Here is a 20908-nt window from a genome sequence, read left to right as displayed (position 1 = left end):
GCTGGGCGGCAGTGTTAGCTGTGAGGAGGATGCTAAGAGGATGCAGGGTGACTTGGATAGGTTGGGTGAGTGGGCAAATTCATGGCAGATGCAATTTAATGTGGATAAATGTGAAGTTATCCACTTTGGTGGCAAAAATAGGAAAACAGATTATTATCTGAATGGTGGCCGATTAGGAAAAGGGGAGGTGCAACGAGACCTGGGTGTCATTATACACCAGTCATTGAAAGTGGGCATGCAGGTACAGCAGGCGGTGAAAAAGGCGGATGGTATGCTGGCATTTATAGCGAGAGGATTCGAGTACAGGAGCAGGGAGGTACTACTGCAGTTGTACAAGGCCTTGGTGAGACCACACCTGGAGTATTGTGTGCAGTTTTGGTCCCCTAATCTGAGGAAAGACATCCTTGCCATAGAGGGAGTACAAAGAAGGTTCACCAGATTGATTCCTGGGATGGCAGGACTTTCAAATGAAGAAAGACTGGATGAACTGGGCTTGTACTCGTTGGAATTTAGAAGATTGAGGGGGGATCTGATTGAAACGTATAAAATCCTAAAGGGATTGGACAGGCTAGATGCAGGAAGATTGTTCCCGATGTTGGGGAAGTCCAGAACGAGGGGTCACAGTTTGAGGATAAAGGGGAAGCCTTTCAGGACCGAGATTAGGAAAAACTTCTTCACACAGAGAGTGGTGAATCTGTGGAATTCTCTGCCACAGGAAACAGTTGAGGCCAGTTCATTGGCTATATTTAAGAGGGAGTTAGATATGGCCCTTGTGGCTACGGGGATCAGGGGGTATGGAGGGAAGGCTGGTGCAGGGTTCTGAGTTGGATGATCAGCCATGATCATAATAAATGGCGGTGCAGGCTCGAAGGGCCGAATGGCCTACTCCTGCACCTATTTTCTATGTTTCTATGTTTCTATGTATCACTTTCCTGATGGTAGTGGGTCAAAAAGATTGTGGGATGGATGGTAGAGATCCTCAACAATGCTTTGAGCCCTTTGTCTACAAACCTCCTGGTAAACGTCACATTGGTGCTATACATGTAAATGGTTGAATGATGATATATTAAACAAGCAGCTCAGAGCGCAACCATTGTGTCAGCAGAACAATTGACTTTATGAGATAGTTCAGTCAGCAAACACATTAATTGCATTGTGGTTCTAATTTAGCAAAAGTCAGCTCCAGAATTGTGCTTGTACTTTGTTAATCCTGTTGCTACCTACAAGTTCACATTCAAATTCAGATTCCCATTTATTTATCACATATACATCATGATTTATATAAGAGGAGCTCTTAATCTCAGGGTCTACTGCATCATGGCCTTTGCAATTTATTAGTTCTGCTGCATTGCACTTTCTCTTTAACTGTAACACTATATTCTGGATTCTGTATCCTTTTTACTACCTCAATGTGTATGGCGCGATCTGTCTAGATGGCACAACAGCTTTCAGAATCAGGTTTATTATCACCGGCATGTGACGTGAAATTTATGTACTGCAGTTCAATGCAATACATAATCTAGCAGAGAGAAAAAAATAAATAAAATGAAAAATAATAATCAAGTAAATCAATTGCATATGTTGAATAGATTTTTAAAAGTGCAAAAACAGAAATACTGTATATAAAAAAAAAGTGAGGTAGTGTCCAAAGAGTCAATGTCCATTTGTGTTCATCCATCATCGACGTCGATCAGGACCGCGTGTGATTTGGATTAAAGTGAGGGAGGGTTGCGTAGCGTCAGCCTCACTCTCTATTCCCAATTCCCATCTGGATCCAGTGGCAAGACAGAGTCGAGACGGCTGGAGATGGGATCAGGCGCAGTGGATGACCAGGATGTCTTCTGTGTCTTGTCCTGCTCTACACATTCCACGACGCTTGCAGAGACCGCCTTCTTGACCGTTGGACCTTCCATTGGTCTCGTCCACTCAATCCGCCGGAGTCTGTCTTCACATGCTGGGATAGACAACTCCCTATCTCACCGAGGGTCTGAGACCCGTCGGCTACCCTCACCTGGTTTACCCGGCTTGTCGAAGCCGTTGCCCGGAGTGTGGCTGCTATCGCATGCAAACAGCTACAGGGAGCCACAGGTGAGAGCTGAGTGCCAGGTGGGGACCAAAGGTGGACTAACCGCCTTGAAAAGGACGTGACATGTTCCCCCACCAGAGGTGCTACCCCTCCCTGATACCCCATGCACCCCCAATGTCCATTTAGGAATCAGATGGCAGAGGGAAAGAAGCTATTCCTGAATCACTGTATTTTGGTACTCAAGAAACAAGACCTAGTAATAGAATTAGGCCATTGGCCCCTTGAGTCTGCTCTGCCATTTGATCATGACTAATTTATTTTTCTTCACAACCCCATTCTCCTGCCTTCGCCCTGTAACCTTTGATGCCATTATTGATTGAGAACCTTTCAACCTCTGCTTTAAATATATCCAATGACTTGGCCTCCACTGCCATCTGTAGCAATGAATGAATCCCTTTAGACCCCTAGTTTACACTATTGTTACCTCATTATAATTCCTACCCAATATACGATTGGCACATTTTTATGTTTATTCATTACTAAGCCTCCCATCTCTCCACTGAGACTTAGTGTTAAAGCAGTTCCATTGGCCCAGAGCCTTCTACGCCTCCATGATTTACATGCTCATTTGTTTCCCCTTGCACTTTTACCTTGAGTCACTCACCTGATGACCCTGTCCCACCTAATGAACCGTGAGGTTGCTTGTTCAACCATTGTCAGAAGAGTGGAAGGTACATTGCCAACTCAGCTTGCAGCACCCCTATCCACATTAGTTTCATTTTCCAGCATTGGCCCAGAGCCTCAGTGATTCAGTGATTCATGTGCTTATTTGGGAACTTGTTCAACTCTGCTTCCTTCTTGCTCACAGGCACTGTTCCACGTACTCGCCCAGTGTCTGAGCGAAAAAGGTCCTGCCTCTAAATCTCTTCCAAGTACACTTATTATCAATGTATACTATGTACAACCGTGAGATTAGTTTCTTTACCGGTAGCCACCAAAACAAAGAGACCCAATGGAACTCATTTTAAAAAAGACCATCAAGCACACATTGTACAAAGAGCAAAAAGCAAGCAAACAACTGAAGTTCACCAAAGTGAGTCCACCGCCATGAAGCCAGTCATCACTGTGGCTGATCTGGTAGCCTGTTAGTTGCAGGCCACTGCCTCAGTTCAGTGCAGAGATGGGTAAACCTTGCAAAGCAGTGAGCTGAACCAGCACATTTCTCACCTCCAGCCCCGGCATCCTGACCTTTTCAATCTGGCCCGACACTTAAATCGTCCGAACCCCGGGTCATTTCTCACTCGCAGACCCAGGCCCTGCCACTTCACTGTGCTCTCGGGCCCTGGCCCCACTGCTCAATTCAGTCCGTACCCTACCTTTCCAATTTGACCCTCATCTAAATCCATGTCTCCTGTAGTCTTGGCTCTGATATGGGAGAATGTTTCCTGCTGGTTACCGTACCTTTCGTAATTTTCTATATATGACGTTCCCATGTTTTTGTTCTTGTGATGCATCCATAACCCATTAGAAATGCGACTATGGACTAAGTTCCCAGGCAGCAGGAAATGAACGGGAGTGGGAGGTACTCAGCCCATCGAGCTGCTCTGTCATTTAGTAAGACAATGGCTGATCATTCTCAGCCATGTCATCGCTTTCTCGCACTCTCCCCGTTGCCTTCCACTACCCTGTGGTCCATAGAACGTAGAATATTACAGCACAGAAACAGGCCCTTTGACTCATGATGCCAAACTAATCCCTTCTAGTCCTAATTGGTCCGTATGCCTCCATTTCCTGCATATTGATGTGTCTTTCCAAATTTCTCTTAAACATCTATTATATCACCTTCCCTGGAAGCTTGTTCTGGACAACCAGCACTCTCTGTATATATAAACAAATCTGCCGCCCAAACCTCCTCTAAACTTCCTCCTTCCCACCTTAAAGCTATACTCTCTATTAATTGACATTTCAACCTAGGAAAAAATGATTCTGTCTATTCCATCTGTGGTTCTCGTAATTTTATAAACTTCAACATCTGTCAGTTTCAAACCTCAGCCCAGAACTCTGTTCTGGCTCCAGATTAATTACAGGTTGTATAAAAAGTACATGAATGGCATGCATCGTTACACCACCATATCATATGTGCACACCTCACTAAAGTATAAAACAAAGTAAGCATATTTTCCTGAGTTCCCATGTCTTATTTGATTAGTTTTTGGAGTTACAAAAACAGTAACCTCCTCCATGATCTCCAAATGAAAAATTTAGCGTATGAGCAGATGGTGGACTGTATTTTATCTATTGTGGAGTGAATTCTCGATATATTCTCGTTTTGTCTAGGACTTGTGATATTCTACTAGTTCATGAATTAACAGAAGAGTTTCTGGTAAGCAGAATGTTCCTAAATTACTGTGGTAATTGCCAAAGTATATCTAAAATAAAACAGGACAGACTTATCGTTAAGTAACCTCTGGTCCCCAGACGGCAAGTCACCAGGACAGTGTAGGGAGGGAATTTCATGGCTTTATGTCCCAGGCAGTGGAAAGCTCATTTGCTGAGGGTAGGGTGTAGGGAGTTGGAGGATGCTTAGAGACCGATGTTGGAGGAATATAGTGATCAGAGAAAAAGGGAGGACTTACTGCTGGATATTACAGAAGCAGGGATATAGTTTGGAGAGGGTTACACTGATGGAGTTGGGGATGGATGTGGGCGTGGGAGGGGTTACAGAGATGGATGGGGTGTACAGGCTGTATGTGGTTACAGCGATAGGGAGGGGTATACGGGTCAGAGAAGGTTACAGCAATAGGGCTGAAGGAGTTTTCTGTAATGGGTTATGTGAGTGCTGGAAGAAGTTGCAGAGATAGGGAGGGGTGTGAGGACCAGAGGAGGTTACGGAGATGGGTAGGTGTGTATGGGTTGAAGGAGTTTACTAAGATAAGGATGGGTGTGAGGCTGCAGGGGTTTACAGTATGAGGGCCGGAGACACAGAGGAGTCTGGTGGCTGAAGAAGTTACGGAGATGGGGGACGGAGGAAGTTACTGAGATAGGGAGGGGTGTACGGACCAGAGGAGGTTACAGCAATAGGGAGGGGTGTATGGGTTGAAGGAGTTTACTAAGATAGAGATGGGTGTGGAAGCCGGGGGGGGGGGGGTTGGGTTACAGAGATGGAGAGGGTGTGGGGGCCAGAGTGGGGGTTACAGAGTTAGGGAGGGGTGTATAGGCTGGAGGAGGGAGTTACAGAGATAGGAAGGAGTGTACATGCCAGAGGTGTTTATGGATATAGGAAGAAGTGTGGGAACCAGAGGGGGTTACAGTGGTAGAGAGGGGTGCACAGGTCAGAGGGGTGTATGGACCAGAGGAGGTTATAGAGATAGGGAGGAGTTTGTGTGTTGGAGGAGGGAGGGTATTACAGGGATAGGTCCCAGTTTGTAGCTACCAGTTGGATGTTTCCTGTGGCTGGAAGTCAAATCCTCCATGTTTTTGTAAAACCTGACAAAAGCTGTCTGCATTGGTAAACAGGAATAGTGTGGCATATACTCGATCCATTAGTAAATGAGATTGGTGTGGCAGATACTGGATACGTTGGTAAATGAGATTGGTGTGGCAGATACTCGATACGTTGGTAAATGAGTTTGGTGTGGCAGATACTCAATACGTTGGTAAATGAGATTGGTGTGGCAGATACTCGATACGTTGGTAAATGAGTTTGGTGTGGCAGATACTCAATACGTTGGTAAATGAGTTTGTTGTGGCAGATACTGGATACGATGGTAAATGAGTTTGGTGTGGCAGATACTTGATACGTTGGTAAATGAGTTTGGTGTGGCAGATACTCGATACGTTGGTAAATGAGTTTGGTGTGGCAGATACTCGATACGTTGGTAAATGAGATTGGTGTGGCAGATACTGGATACGTTGGTAAATGAGTTTAGTGTGGCGGATACTAGATGGTCAGTATGGACATGGTGGGCCAAAGGGACTGTTTTGGTGCCATACGTCTCTGAGTTCTTGGCCATTGTTCTTCCCTCAGCAACAGATTGATAGTGCCCTATCTCAGTCTTGCCAGTTATAAGGATATCTGCCAGACTCTGGGGACGGGGTTTATCCCACAGCCTACTTTGAAAAGGGTATGGAGTGCAAATGTTAGATGCAACTTTGCAGGGTATTGGTGAGACCACACCTGAAGCACTGCATATACCATAGGTCCCTTTATTTAGGTGGGATAAATAGGCTTGTTTTAGAGTGTTGCAGAGTGTTTGCGTTAAGCTGGGTGACAGAGTTGCTGAATAATTTGTGAAGACAGGCAGATCCTGGTCTCATTTCCATTCACCTTCCGTGGACTGGTCCATGTTCTATGGACGTGGACCACAGAGAGGAATGGGGATTGCGCAGGAAATTGATGATGAAACTGAGATCAATTGTTGTTTTACTGAATGATGCAGCAGGAACAATATAGCCTTCTGCTCCTGTTCATTGTATTCTTAAATAGAGAGATAGATGATGTGGACTGCTGGTGGAGTCTTGCTGTGCCCATCCCACAGGCTTGGCGCCATCTCTTCTGCAGTACAATGGTCTCTCCTTATTGCTCTTCATGCTGTGCGGTGCTACCTCCTCAGTACCATCTTTTTGCACAGCAGAAGGCCGCCAGGAGGTTCTGAGGCAGGGAAAGGTGCAATATGCAACTGTGTGGTTGTTGAAAATAGGTCATCTGTTACTAGCTGTGGCCATGAGACGGCAGCATACTCTCAGTGTGTAAGGAGAGCAAAACCATCTACAGCCGATTCATTCCTGTAGAGCTTGATTCTTTCCGTAAACTCCACCAAGAGTCACCCTGCCAGTAAATATCTTGTCTGCATTGTCAGCTGTGGCCCATCGGTTGGTTCTTTCACTCCTGAGTCAGGGAGCTGTGCGCTAGATTCCAGAAGCTCAGCACAGAAACACAATGCTGAGGGAGCACTGCACTGTCGGGGGGGGGTGGGCGGGGGGCGATGAGGAGGGAGTTCTGTACTGTGGTGGGGGTGGTGAGGAGGTAGTTCTGTACTATGGGAAGGGTGGTGAGGAGGGAGTTCTGTACAATGGGAAGGATGGTGAGGAGGGAGTTCTGTACTATGGGAAGGGTGGTGAGGAGGGAGTTCTGTACTGTGGGAAGTGTGGTGAGGAGGGAGTTCTGTACTGTGGGAAGGATGGTGAGGAGGGAGTTCTGTACTATGGGAAGGGTGGTGAGGTGGTAGTTCTGTACAATGGGAAGGGTGATGAGGAGGGAGTTCTGTACTATGGGAAGTGTGGTGAGGAGGTAGTTCTGTACTATGGGAAGGGTGGTGAGGAGGGAGTTCTGTACAATGGGAAGGGCGGTGAGGAGGTAGTTCTGTACAATGGGAAGGATGGTGAGGAGGGAGTTCTGTACTATGGGAAGGGTGGTGAGGGGGGAGTTCTGTACAATGGGAAGGGTGAGGAGGGAGTTCTGTACAATGGGAAGGATGGTGAGGAGGTAGTTCTGTACAATGGGAAGGGTGAGGAGGGAGTTCTGTACAATGGGAAGGATGGTGAGGAGGTAGTTCTGTACTATGGGAAGGGTGGTGAGGAGGGAGTTCTGTACAATGGGAAGGGTGATGAGGAGGGAGTTCTGTACTATGGGAAGGGTGGTGAGGAGGGAGTTCTGTACAATGGGAAGGATGGTGAGGAGGTAGTTCTGTACAATGGGAAGGATGGTGAGGAGGGAGTTCTGTACAATGGGAAGGATGGTGAGGAGGGAGTTCTGTTCAATGGGAAGGATGGTGAGGAGGGAGTTCTGTTCAGTGGGAAGGATGGTGAGGAGGAGTTCTGTACAATTGGAAGGGTGGTGAGGAGGTAGTTCTGTACTGTGGGAAAGGTGGTGAGGAGGGAGTTCTGTACTGTGGTGGGGGTGGTGAGGAGGCAGTTCTGTACTGTGGGAAGGGTGAGGAGGGAGTTCTGTACAATGGGAAGGGTGGTGAGGAGGGAGTTCTGTACTATGGGAAGGGTGGTGAGGAGGGAGTTCTGTATAATGGGAAGGGTGGTGAGGTGGTAGTTCTGTAGAATGGGAAGGATGGTGAGGAGGGAGTTCTGTATTATGGGAGGTGTGGTGAGGAGGTAGTTCTGTACTGTGGGAAGGGTGGTGAGGAGGGAGTTCTGTACTATGGGAAGGGTGGTGAGGAGGGAGTTCTGTACAATGGGAAGGATGGTGAGGAGGGAGTTCTGTACAATGGGAAGGATGGTGAGGAGGGAGTTCTGTTCAATGGGAAGGATGGTGAGGAGGGAGTTCTGTACTATGGGAAGGGTGGTGAGGAAGGAGTTTTGTACAATGGGAAGGATGGTGAGGAGGAGTTCTGTACAATTAGAAGGGTGGTGAGGAGGTAGTTCTGTACTGTGGGAAAGGTGGTGAGGAGGGAGTTCTGTACTGTGGTGGGGGTGGTGAGGAGGCAGTTCTGTACTGTGGGAAGGGTGAGGAGGGAGTTCTGTACAATGGGAAGGGTGGTGAGGAGGGAGTTCTGTACTATGGGAAGGGTGGTGAGGAGGGAGTTCTGTATAATGGGAAGGGTGGTGAGGTGGTAGTTCTGTAGAATGGGAAGGATGGTGAGGAGGGAGTTCTGTATTATGGGAGGTGTGGTGAGGAGGTAGTTCTGTACTGTGGGAAGGGTGGTGAGGAGGGAGTTCTGTACAATGGGAAGGGTGGTGAGGAGGGAGTTCTGTACAATGGGAAGGATGGTGAGGAGGGAGTTCTGTACAATGGGAAGGGTGATGAGGAGGGAGTTCTGTACAATGGGAAGGATGGTGAGGAGGGAGTTCTGTACTATGGGAAGGGTGGTGAGGAGGTAGTTCTGTACTGTGGGAAGGGTGGTGAGGAGGGAGTTCTGTACTGTGGGAAGGGTGGTGAGGAGGGAGTTCTGTACAATGGGAAGGATGGTGAGGAGGGAGTTCTGTACAATGGGAAGGATGGTGAGGAGGGAGTTCTGTTCAATGGGAAGGATGGTGAGGAGGGAGTTCTTTACTATGGGAAGAGTGGTGAGGAGGGAGTTCTGTATAATGGGAAGGGTGGTGAGGTGGTAGTTCTGTAGAATGGGAAGGATGGTGAGGAGGGAGTTCTGTATTATGGGAGGTGTGGTGAGGAGGGAGTTCTGTACAATGGGAAGGATGGTGAGGAGGGAGTTCTGTTCAATGGGAAGGATGGTGAGGAGGGAGTTCTGTACTATGGGAAGGGTGGTGAGGAAGGAGTTTTGTACAATGGGAAGGATGGTAAGGAGGGTGTTCTGTACAATGGGAAGGATGGTGAGGAGGGAGTTCTGTACAATGGGAAGGGTGGTGGTGAGGAAACGTCAAGCTGTGAGAGGAGTGATGAGGAGGGAGAGCTGTGCTATGAGAGGGGCAGTAAGAAGGGACAGCCGTGCTGTGGGAGGGGTGGTGCGGAATTTGACCCCTAAGGTGTGGGTGAAGTTTGGAGTTTTGACGGGAGGGGTGTAATTGTTGAGAACATGGGGAGAATAAAATGGGATCAATGTAGTTGATGGTCGACAAAGGCTCAATGGGCCAGTGGTCCTATTTCTGTGCTGTATGATTCATGTCAACTAGGCCATTAATCCAGAGCCGTGAGTTCAAATCCCACCACACAGTTTGACTGACACCTGTAGATCAGTTAGCCAAATAAATCCACAGCTAATGTCTCAGATCAACAACTGTGGCTGTAAGTCCGCAGGACCATTATGGAAACCCATGCGGGTCACTGAGGTCCTTTAGGGAAGAAAATCTACCATTTAGCAGGTTGTTTGATGCTCTAGGTTCTACCATTTGTCTTCTGATCCCACAATGTTGTGCTTGACTGTTAACCATGTTTCCTAAATGGCCCAGCAAGCCACCCAAGGGGCAGCTGGGGATGACCAATAAATGCCGAACTGACCACCAGTAACCAGATCCTATAGAATTAATTATCTCAAAGAGGAAATGTTTTTCTTTTGCACTTACCTGGCACTATCTGTCTCTTTGAAACCCCTTCTCTCTTGCCACCCTGGGATCTGACACCAAACAGAAGAGAAGAAAAGAGTTAAAGGAGAAAATTGAAAAAGATTTTGCTAAAATGATGGAGTTTCTAATTGAAGAAAGGGAGATATTTTTAGTACAGCTGGAGGAGGAGGAGCAGGTGGCTCTGAAGGAGACGGAAGCAGGGGAAATGGACCTGACGGCCACCATCGTAGAGCTGGAGAAGTCCATCACCAACATCCAGAGCAAGCTCAGCCAGTCCGTCTCACTGGAGGTGAGGCTCTATGCTTTGGTTGGAGGGTCCTGGTGGTGGTGGTTATGCAGAGCTGGGACTCTGGGTGGGAGGTTTGACGTTACCTTGCTTCTCACTTCGGTTCAGGCCCAAGTATATTCTTAGATTCTCATTCTCCCCCTCCCCCTCCACTATTTATTTTTCCTCTTTCCATCTTGATCACACACTTCTTTCATACTTTTCTCCCTCTCTCTTTCTGGGGCTCACTCACTCCTTTCACTATGACTGCATGAAAGGGCAGTTACATCAGGATTAGTGGAGGTGGTTTGAAATAGAAGGCAAGAAATCTTGTACTTGTACCTGACGAAGGGTCTCGGCCCAAAACGTCGACTGTGCCTCTTCCTATAGATGCTGCCTGGCCTGCTGCGTTCACCAGCACTTTTTGTGTGTTGCTAAAACTTGTACCTTGTTCCTTTATTTTTTTTTGGGACAGTGTACACTTTACACTACATCTAACTCACACTGTTGCTGCCACCAGTGTAGAGAAAGCTTTAATCTGTGTCTAACCCATGTTGACTTGCCCTTTTTTATTACAAAAGTACATATATTGCCAATTTACAGTTCTGCAACACGACACAAACACAGAGGCAATAACAGTGTCTATTACAAACTAAATTAAAGTGTTCCTCCCTCTCTGGGATGCCGTTTATTCCTTGTGGTTCCCAGTTCTTTCTCCATGTTTACCTCTGCACGACATACTATACAGCCAGCACATTGCTCATTGATAGCTGTTCAGCCCGGGCTCTGCTACCCGCCTCAAGAACCCACGGATAGCTATCTTTGCCAACACCAGGAACAGGTTCACTAGGACAGCCTACTCCCTCTGGCCCCCTCCTTACTGGATGACCAAATATGACTCTGCCCTGGGGGGTTAAGTAATGAGATAAAGTTGAATGCCCCTGAGGGAGGCCCTTCACTGGATGAGGTTCTGGCTGTTTTAGCTTGAGATACTTTATGAGCTTAGAGATATTAATGCTATTATTTTTCTTTTCCTTGTTTTACAGGAAATGCTGGACACTATTTCTCAGTAAGTCAACACTCCTGTTTCCTTCTTTAACCTACGGATTCTGACATTCCCAATCAAGGCAACAGTATCTGATGGGTGAAGGTATTGGGCTGGAAACCAACTCTTCAGGCAGGCAGTTTCTTCCCTGATTCTTGCTCAAATTAACTGGCAAACATTTTGTCTGGACAGCTTCTGGTTTCAGTCTCCCCTTCTCTCTCCTTGTGGAATCTTCCCTTTGTTTCAAAGAAACTTCGGGAGAGGAGGTTTCTCCTGAATTCCAGATGTGATCTATCAGTGATCCTGCATCACAATTTCCCTTAGTTGCTCACAGAGCCTCTTGGGAAGGAGTTGGGGCTTTGTGTCACATTCTTGCAGAGCAGGAGGTCACTTGACCCATCGAGTCTCTGCCAGCTTGCAGACTACATCATCCTCAGCCTATTCCCTCAGTTATTCTCCTTCAAGCTCATATGTTTATCAGTTACCCCCTGTCCTGTTGCCTACCCACACACTAGGGAGGCAATTAACCCACCGACCCTGCACTTCCTTTGCTACATGGGAGGAAACAAACACCTGGTGAGAACCCACACGGTCATAGGGAGACCATGCGAACTTCCCATCCGAGGTTAGGATTGAAGCCGGGTCCTTGGAGCTATGAGAGCTGCCCAGGGATTCCTCCCTTTAATAACGAAGGAATGAGACCCAAGGAGTTCACTCCACCGTGGGTGCCCTCTTTTAGTTTGTGAGGCATTTTGTGCTTAGCAGGATCTCACAGCAGTCAAGCTTCCCGGCACGACACAGCTGGTTCTGAGAACCGTGAGTGGACTACATTCCCTGTCCACCTCTGATGTTCTTCCGCCGTCCCTCATGAGGACAATAGACGCCTCAGTGTAACATCACCCTCCGACAGTGCAGCACTCACTCCGTCACCTCCCTGTGTGTCATCGAGTCCATTTGAAGAGAGAGAGAGAGAGAGAGTGGGATGGAACAGATCCATCCATGGCAGGCTCAGCCTGCAATGCTGGGGTTTAATTCTCAATTGTCTTCTTCTCCTGCCCTTTTGCAGGCCAATTCCCCAGCTGGAGAAGCTCGCAAGACAGAAGCTGTACGCACGTTGGGACCTGTTCACTGGACCCCTACAGCTCATCGCCTGGAAACGGATGCAGGATTTTATCAGTCCAGGTAACTAAAACCATGCCCCTCCCCTCCCAGTACCCTAGCTTGGGGTAAATACGTTACCCCAAGGAGAGATCTAGGCCATGGCGGATTGCAGCAGCACAAGCTCTCCCTGTGTTGAGGCCAACAGACCACATTGTGAAGCAGAATTTGACCTTATGAGATATCAGGACTGATAACCTGAGAGTCAGACAAGAAAGTCAAGAAAGGGTACAGATAAGGCTAAGTATACAGAGTTATGTGGAGTATAGATAGGGCTAAGTATAGAGAGATATGTGGGGTGTAATTTTCACTGAAGTTGGGTGAGATTTGTACTGGAGGCTGTAGCTCCAGTACATGAAAGGTTGAAAGGTGAATTATTTAAGGGGAATCTGAGGGGGAACTTCTTCACTCAGAATTTTGAACAAGCTGCTGGGGAAGTGGTCGATATTGGTTTGATTGCAACATTTCAGAATTGAGCTAATTACCACCAGCATATGTCATGAAATTTGTTAACTTAGCATCAGCAGTTGAAGTGCAGAGGCCCAGGTTCTGTAACTTCTCAATCAAAATTGTGGGAATGATGGCGTTAAATGCTGAGCTATAGTCAATGAACAGCATCCTGACATGGGTGTTTGTATTGTCCAGGTGGTCTAAGGCCATGTGAAGACCCACTGAGGTTGCGTCTGCCATTGACCTATTGTGGCGATAGGCAAGACACAATGGGTCCAGGTCCTCACTGAGACAGGTCTAGTCATGACCAACCTCTCAAAAGTATTTCATCACTGTAAATGTGAGTGCTACAGGGCGATGGTTATTAAGGCAGCTCACATTATTCTTAGGCATTGGTATAATTGTTGCCTTCTTGAAGCAAGTGGGAACTTCCGCCTGTAACAGTGAGAGGTTAAAATGTCCTTGAATACTCCTGCCAGTTGGTTGTTACAAGTTTTCAGAGCCTTACCAGGTACTCTGTCAGGACTTTCCGCCTTGCAAGGGTTCATTCTCTTTAAAGACAGCATAACATTGGCCTCTGAGACAGAGATCATGGGGTCACCAGGTGAAGCAGGGATCTTCACAGCTGTAGTTATATTCTCTCTTTCAAAGCAGGCATAGAAGGTGTTGAGTTCATCTGTTAGTGAAGCATTGCTGCCATTCATGCTATTGGGTTTCGCTTTGCAGGAAGTAATGCCTTGCAGACCCTGCCAGAGTTGCCATGCATCCGATGTCGTTTCCAACCTCGTCTGAAATTGTCTCTTCGCCCTTGAAATAGCCCTCCACAAATCATACATGGTTTTCTGGTACAGGCCTGGGTTGCCAGACTTGAATGCTACCGATCTAGTCTTCAGCAGACGACGTACCTCCTGGTTCATCCACAGCTTTTGGTTTGGGAATGAACAGCAAGTCTTTGTAAGCACATACTCATCCACGGAAGTTTTAATGAAATCAGTAACAACTGCAGCATACTCATCCAGATTTGAAGATGAATCCCTGAATATGGTCCAGACCACCGATTCAAAGCAGTCCTGTAAGCGCTTCTGTGCTTCCCTTGTCCATACCTTCTTGGTCCTCACTACTGGTGCTGTAGTCTTCAGTCTCTGCCTATACTCAGGGAGTAGAAGTACAGCCATGTGATCAGTTTCCTGAAGTGAGGGCATGGAATAGTATAGTAGGCATTCTTGGTGGTGGTGTAGCAATGGTCCAGTGTGTTGTTTCCTCTGGTATTGCAAGTGATCTGTTGATGGTAATTGTTTAGTGATTTTTTTTTCAGACTGGCCTAGTTAAAATCCCCCAAGACAGTGGTGAAGACATTAGGGTGTGCTATCTCATGCATGTTGATCCCATTGCTCAGATCATCTAAAGCGTAATTGATATTGGCCTGAGGTGAAATGTAGTTTGCTACCAAAATGATCATGGAAATCTCCCATGGTAGGTAAAATTGATGGCACTTAACTGTGAGATATTCCAGGTTTGGAGAGCAGAATTGGGACAGCATTGATATATTTGTGCACCAAGAGGAGTTGATCATGAGGCATACTCCTCCACCTCTGCTTTTGAGAGACTATAGATCTATCCTGACAGTGTATAGTAAACCCATCGATCTGAATCGCTGCATCCGGTACAGAAGGGGTTAACCAAGATTCCATGAGACAAAGGACACACATGGTCATAATGTCCCTCTGATTCAGCACTCTAGCTCTGAGATCTTCAATTTTATTCACCAGAGACTGCACATTTACCAGCAAGATAGTGGTAATGAGAGCTTAAAAGCCTGTTTCCTTAAACGCACTTGTACCCCTGACCTGCAGCCACTTTTCCTGCGTGGAATCCAGCAAGGAATACATCCACAATCGGCATTGTTTCCATCAGTTTTAAGCAGCGACAGTTTATTTCATCGCATTAAGATATCTTTGTTAACTGTACTGACCTTAGAAGCAGTTGTGTTTTCTAGCTGTATCAGGCTGAAACGAGAATACTTAACCGTATCCATTGAGAGTTCTGTTGCCACACGAGTTGCCACTTGAGGTGTCCCGGACACGTTTTAGGAGGTGTTTGGATAAGTACATGGATGGGAGGGGTATGAAGGGCTATGGTCCAGTTGCGAGTCTATGGCATGGGCAGAATAATAGTTCAGCATGGGTTAGATGGGCTGAAGGGCTTGTTTTTATGCTGTAGTGTTTTGTGAGTATGGCTCTAAGGGTTTTAAAGGAGTGCAGGTTCTGAAGGGCATTCTGGAGTTCAGAGCCCATGCCCCCTTTCTCCCCTCTCCAGTGGTGGAGCAATGAGAATTAGGGGACAATCAAGGGTCTAGAATTGGAAGAGTGTGGTGATATAGGGGCTGGAGGAAATTACAAAGGTAAGGAGTGGTGTAGTGGTCTGGTGGGGATTATAGAAATAGAGCTATTGAAGCCAAAGTGAGTTACAGAGATAGGGAGGGTGTAAGGGACAGAGGATAGTTATGGAGATGAAGAGGGGTGTAGGAACCAGAAGGAGTTTTGGAGATAGGAAGGGTGTAAGGGATAGAACTGGGGGCTATAGAGATATTAAGGGGTATAGGGCTGGAGGGAGTTGCAAAGATAGGGAGGGGAGTAAGTGATGGAGGGAGTGTTAGACAGGGGAGTAGAGGTGGAGGGAATTACAGAGATAGGGAAGGATTCATGGAAAATTATATCATTAGTCAGTTTCAGTACTCTAAGAAGGGTGAACATTCTGACTCTGCTGTGAAGACTGCCATAACCAAATTGCTTCTCCCTCTCGCTCTCTCTAAACCCTGCAAACCCCTCCTCAGAGACACTGTCACCCTACAGACGGGATGAGTTGAAAGGCCCAGATAGAGTAGACATAGAGAAGATGTTTCTGATAATGGAAGAGTCTAGGACCAGAGGACATGGCCTCAAAATAGAAGGACATCCCTCTAGACTGGAGATGAGGTGGAATTTACTTAGCCAGAAGTTGGTGAATCTGTTGAATTCATTGCCACAGATGGCTAAGTTATTGGGTATATTTAAAGTAAAGTTTGATAGGTACATAATTAATAAGGGTTTCAAAGCCTTTTGGGAGAAGGCAGGAGAATGGGGTTGAGAGGGAAAATAAATCAGCCATGATCGAAGGTGAAGAAGCCTCAATGGGCCAAATGGCCTAATTCTGTTCCCATGTCTTATGGTCTTATTTAAAAAGGCAGTCTGTTCTCCTCACCTTCTCAACAGGCGATCTGGGATGGGCAACACAGGAAGATGGGTTTAGGAGAAGCGCAGGAGGAGGCTGGTTTGAGACAGAAACACTAAGACAGAGAAGGACCTGGTCCTGTGTTGCGCATACTGAATTCAGTGGCTTCTCTGCACAACTTCAAGGTCATATTTAATCATTTAAGGGACAGGGCATTGCCACAAAGCAAGTATTTTCTGCCCATCCCAGATCGCCTGTTGAGAAGGTGAGGAGAACAGACTGCCTTTTGAAATAAGACAATCCTCCATGTTCGTGAATTCTTTGCCAGACCCATGTCACGGTTACTGGAGGAGGGTTCAGATAGAGCCGCTGTCTCACAGAGCCAGGAATCCAAGTTCATTCCCAGTCTTGGGCATTGAATGTATGGAATTTGTACCTTCACCCTGCACTGGTGTGTGTTTTCCCCAGATTTTCCAGTTTCCTCCCACATCCCATGATGTGCGGGGTCAGTGGGTTAATCAGCTGCCATTTGCTCCCTCGATGTGAGGATGAGGGTAGAATCTGGGGAGAGTTGATGGGTAATATGGGGAGAATATAATGGGATCGGTGTAAATGGTCTGTATAGACTTGATGGGCTGAAGGACACTGTGTCAGTAATAAACCATTTCCTCGCTACACAAGTCCTTGAGATTTAGGAGAAACTGTAACACTCAGAGTGCAGACACAAGGAGAACTGCAAAGTCCACACAGGCAAAACTGATATCAGGATTGAAACTGGGTAAACTGGAGATTTGAGGCAGTGGCTTCAAGAATTCACCTTGCCTCTGGTTTAAGATGACCTCTTAGTTCTATTCTTCCTTAAGAGGAAGTATCCTCTCCACATCTGTCATGTCTGACATCTCTTGCATGGTTCAATTAAGTTCTCTCTCTCTCTTCTAAACCCAAAATATCCAACCATTATTAACACTGTACCCCACTTGGTCCACGTATCAATGCAGTAAAACTTCTCAGAGCTGCTTCTAATGCATTAAGATCCTGAAAGAAGGAAGCTAATAATTACAGTGGTTGCCCTTTTAGGGCAGGGGAGGCAGCACAGGGGTAGGATAGGTTGAATGACCTCCTCTCATGATGTGATGTGTTGGGGTATAACCAATGTACACCTCCACTACTCTGCATTGATTAATGTGTTGAGCCAGATTAAAGCATCAAAATCTAAGAGCTGAAAATGAACCAGTGTTAAGCACTATCTGCCTGCATTTGACTCTTCTTCCTCTCTTCTTCCTGCTACCATCAGGCAGGAGGTGGAGGAGTCTTGGGTCCCACACTGCCAGGTTCGGAAGCGGTTGTTGCCCTGAAGCAATTAGGCTCCTGGACCACCTTCACTCACCTCAGCACTGAACTCCGCAGCTCACGTTTGATGTATTAGTTGTTTACTTTTTATTGTTTAGGGGATTTGTCCTCCTTTGCACATAGGATGTTTGTTGGTCTTTGTGTGTGTGGTGTGTGTGTTATTTTTGTGGATTCTATTGTATTTCTTTGTTTTGTGGGTGCCCGTAAGAAATTGAATCTCAAAGTTATGGAATACATAAATTTGATAATAATTTTACTTTGAACTTTGAGCTGGTGGGAGACAGGAGGGAAGGAAAAAGATGGAACTTGACACCTGTTGTTGCTGAATAATTTATTATTTGTTAAACAATTTCAGGGCCGGAGAATCTCTACTTCAACCCCCTGACCGCCCACCCCAGCCTCCGCTTCAATAGAGACTGCACCATGGTGGAGTCCTCTGGCTCACGGGGTCAAACCTCCGATGACCCCAAACGTTTCAGCTCATTCCACGGGGTGCTGGCCACGACCCACTTCAAATCAGGACGGCACTACTGGGAGGTGGAGGTAGGAGACTCGCAGGCCTGGTACCTGGGTGTGACCTGCATCCACAGTGCCCGCAAGGGCTACATCAAGCTGGCACCATCCAACGGTTACTGGAGCATCTGCAGGCTGCTGGACTACTGGATGAACAACAAGCGCCGTCAGCCCCTGGAGGTGACCTCCAAGCTCTCCAGGGTAGGTGTCTACTTGGACTTTGAAGCTGGCCAGGTCTCCTTCTATGATGCCTGCTGCATGGATCTCCTCTGCACCTTCAGGACCAATTTCCGCTGCCCTGTTGCCCCGTTCTTCAGCCCCAGCCGAGGGGTAGAGAGCATCCTGAAGCTGTGCCACTTCTGAAACCTGAGCCTCTTGCCAACCCGCCCACCCCCAAAAGGTTTCTCCTTCCCCAACCCAACAGTCCTGCCTTCTAGATATTAAGTAAATGTGAAATGATACTGTACACTATTCTGCCTGAGCTCGTTAGTGATTCCTTCTGTAAAGTGGCAAACTCACACCCCCCGCCCCAATTTGGGAAGTATAATACAGAGGATAAGCACATACAACGACACAGGTAGAGCTGCTGTCTCACAGCGCCAGAGACCCAGGTTCAGTCCTGAATTCCAGTGCTATCTGTCTGTTCTCCCTGTAACCATGTGGGTTTCCCCAACACTGGGTTGGTGGGATAGTTGGCTGCTATAGATTGCCCTCCCAGTGAGGGGTAGAATCCAAAGGTGGGGGGAGTTAGTGGGAATATGAGGGAGAAATAAGTGGGGGAAAAAGTACTGTTGGGGATATGGGGAGAATAAACAAATCACTACAGACCAGTTCTCCAAAGAACCTGTTTCCATTTTGCATCTATCTTCACATTTCACAAGTAATCATTGGCACAACACTTGTCTCCTTCCACCCACCTTTTCCATCTTGGATCAAGGGATAAACGTTGGAACCTGGTGTGGGTATTCTTCCACAGGAGAAAAGGTGGATAGGAGGGGGCTCCCAAACATGAGAAAATCTGCAGATGCTGGAAATCCAAAGCAACGCACACAAAATGCTGGAGGAATTCAACAGGCCAGGCAGGATCTATGGAAAAGAGTAAACAGTTGATGTTTTGGGCCAAGACCATTCATCAGGTCTGAAAAGAAAGAGAAGTCAGAGTAAGAAGGTGGAGGGAGGAGTGGAAGAAGTGGTGGGGAAAGATGTGGGATCCTGTTGGAGATAGCGGAAGTTGTGGAGAATTATGTGCTGGTCGCGGAGGCTGGTGGTGAGGAGAAGAGGGACCCTATTCCTGGTGTGATAGCGGGAGGATGGGTTGAAGGCAGTCATGCGCAAAATGGAAGACATGTGGGTGAGGGCAGCATTGATGGTGAGGAAGGGATGCCCCTTTCTTCGAAGAAGGAGGACATCTTAGTAGTTCTGGAATGAAAAGCCTCATCCTGAGGGTGTAGAGATTTACCATAATGCTGCATGGATTATAGTGCATGTCTTATAAAGACAGGTTGAGTGAGTTAGGGCTTTTCTTCTTCAAAGTTCAAAGTCAAATTTATTATCAAGAGTGCATACATGTCACCACATCCAACCCTGAGATTCATTTTCCTGCAGGCATACACAGCAAATCTATAGAATAGTAAATATAACAAGTAAAATGTAAACAAACTGCAAATGCAAATATAAATAAATAAATAGCAATAAACAATGAGAGCATGAAATAGCAAGATAAAGTCCTTAAAGTGAGATTATTAGTTGTGGGAATATCTCAATAGATGATGGGAGTTATCCTCTTTTGTTCAAGAGCCTGATGGTTTGAGGGTAGTAACTGTTTTTGAACCTGGTGGTGCGAGTCCTGAGGCACTTGTATCTTCTACCTGATGGCAGCAGTGAGCAAAGAGCATGGCCTAGTGGGTGGTGAGGATTTTTGATGATTGCTGCTTTCCTACAACAGCGTTTCATGTAGATGTGCTAAATGTTGGGAGGGCTTTATCTGTGATGTACTGGGCCAAATCCACTATCTTTTGTAGAATTTTCTGCTCAAAGGCATTGGTGTTTCCATACTAGGCTGCAATGCAGCCAGTCAGTACACTTTCCACTACACATCTATAGAAGTTTGTCAAGATTTTTGATGTCATGCCAAATCTCCGCAGACTCCTGAGAAAGTAGAGGTGCTGTTGTGCTTTCTTTGCAATTACATTTATATGATGTGTCCTGGACAGGTCCTCTGAGATAGTGACACCCAGGAATTTAAAGTTACTGACCCTCTCCACCTCTGATCCTCCAATGATTACTGATTCATGGACCTTTGGTTTCCCTCTCCTGAAATCTACAATCAGTTCCTTGGTCTTGCTGACATTCTTGGAGTGAAGGAGGAGTGAGAGGTGACTTGATAGAGGTGTACAAGATGATAAAAGGCAGAGATAGATGTGGACAACCAGCACCTTTTTCGCAGGGCAGACATGGCTAATGCAACAGAGCATAATTTTCAGGTGACTGGAGGAAAGTATAGGGGAAACGTCAGAGGTAGGTTTTTTACAGTGAGTGGTGGATGTGTGGAGTGCCCTGCCAGGGTTGGTGTTAGACGCAGATACATTAGAGACATTTAAGAAACTCTTAGATAGGCACATAAAAGAAAAATGAAGGGTTATGTGAGAGGAAGAGTTAGATTGATCTTGGAGTAGGTTAAAAGGTCAGCACAATATTGTGGGCTAAAGGACCTGTACTGTGCTGTAATGCTGTATGTTCTGTGACCATGCAGTGGTTCTCGTGGGGTTCACCAGTGGTCTGTGCGGTGTTTGTAACCATTTAGTGAATTCCTTTGAATAAGGGAAAAAAATAAATGAGGTATGAAGAGAGGTTGAATTGGTTGGATCTTTCTTTCATTGGATCATAGGAGAATGATGGATAGCCTTATCAAGATATATAA

The 20908-nt window shown here is 46.6% G+C and overlaps 1 protein-coding gene across 1 annotated transcript in view; it reads left to right on the top strand.

The window, feature by feature from the left end:
• Positions 1 to 19127, top strand: part of LOC134337358 (zinc-binding protein A33-like) — a 32926-nt gene extending 13799 nt beyond the window's left edge. The window contains exons 3-7 of the mRNA XM_063032292.1: positions 4364 to 4409; positions 10062 to 10286; positions 11309 to 11331; positions 12374 to 12489; positions 17831 to 19127. Of these exons, the coding sequence (XP_062888362.1) occupies positions 4364 to 4409; positions 10062 to 10286; positions 11309 to 11331; positions 12374 to 12489; positions 17831 to 18351 (931 nt within the window). The 3' untranslated portion in view covers positions 18352 to 19127. The remainder of the gene's footprint in view (positions 1 to 4363; positions 4410 to 10061; positions 10287 to 11308; positions 11332 to 12373; positions 12490 to 17830) is intronic.
• The last annotated feature ends 1781 nt before the right edge of the window (positions 19128 to 20908 follow it).

Source organism: Mobula hypostoma, chromosome 2, assembly GCF_963921235.1.
Source record: "Mobula hypostoma chromosome 2, sMobHyp1.1, whole genome shotgun sequence".
Classification (NCBI taxonomy): domain Eukaryota; kingdom Metazoa; phylum Chordata; class Chondrichthyes; order Myliobatiformes; family Myliobatidae; genus Mobula; species Mobula hypostoma.
The sequence above is the reverse complement of the archived record's forward strand: the minus strand, read 5'-3'. Positions and strand labels throughout refer to the sequence as shown.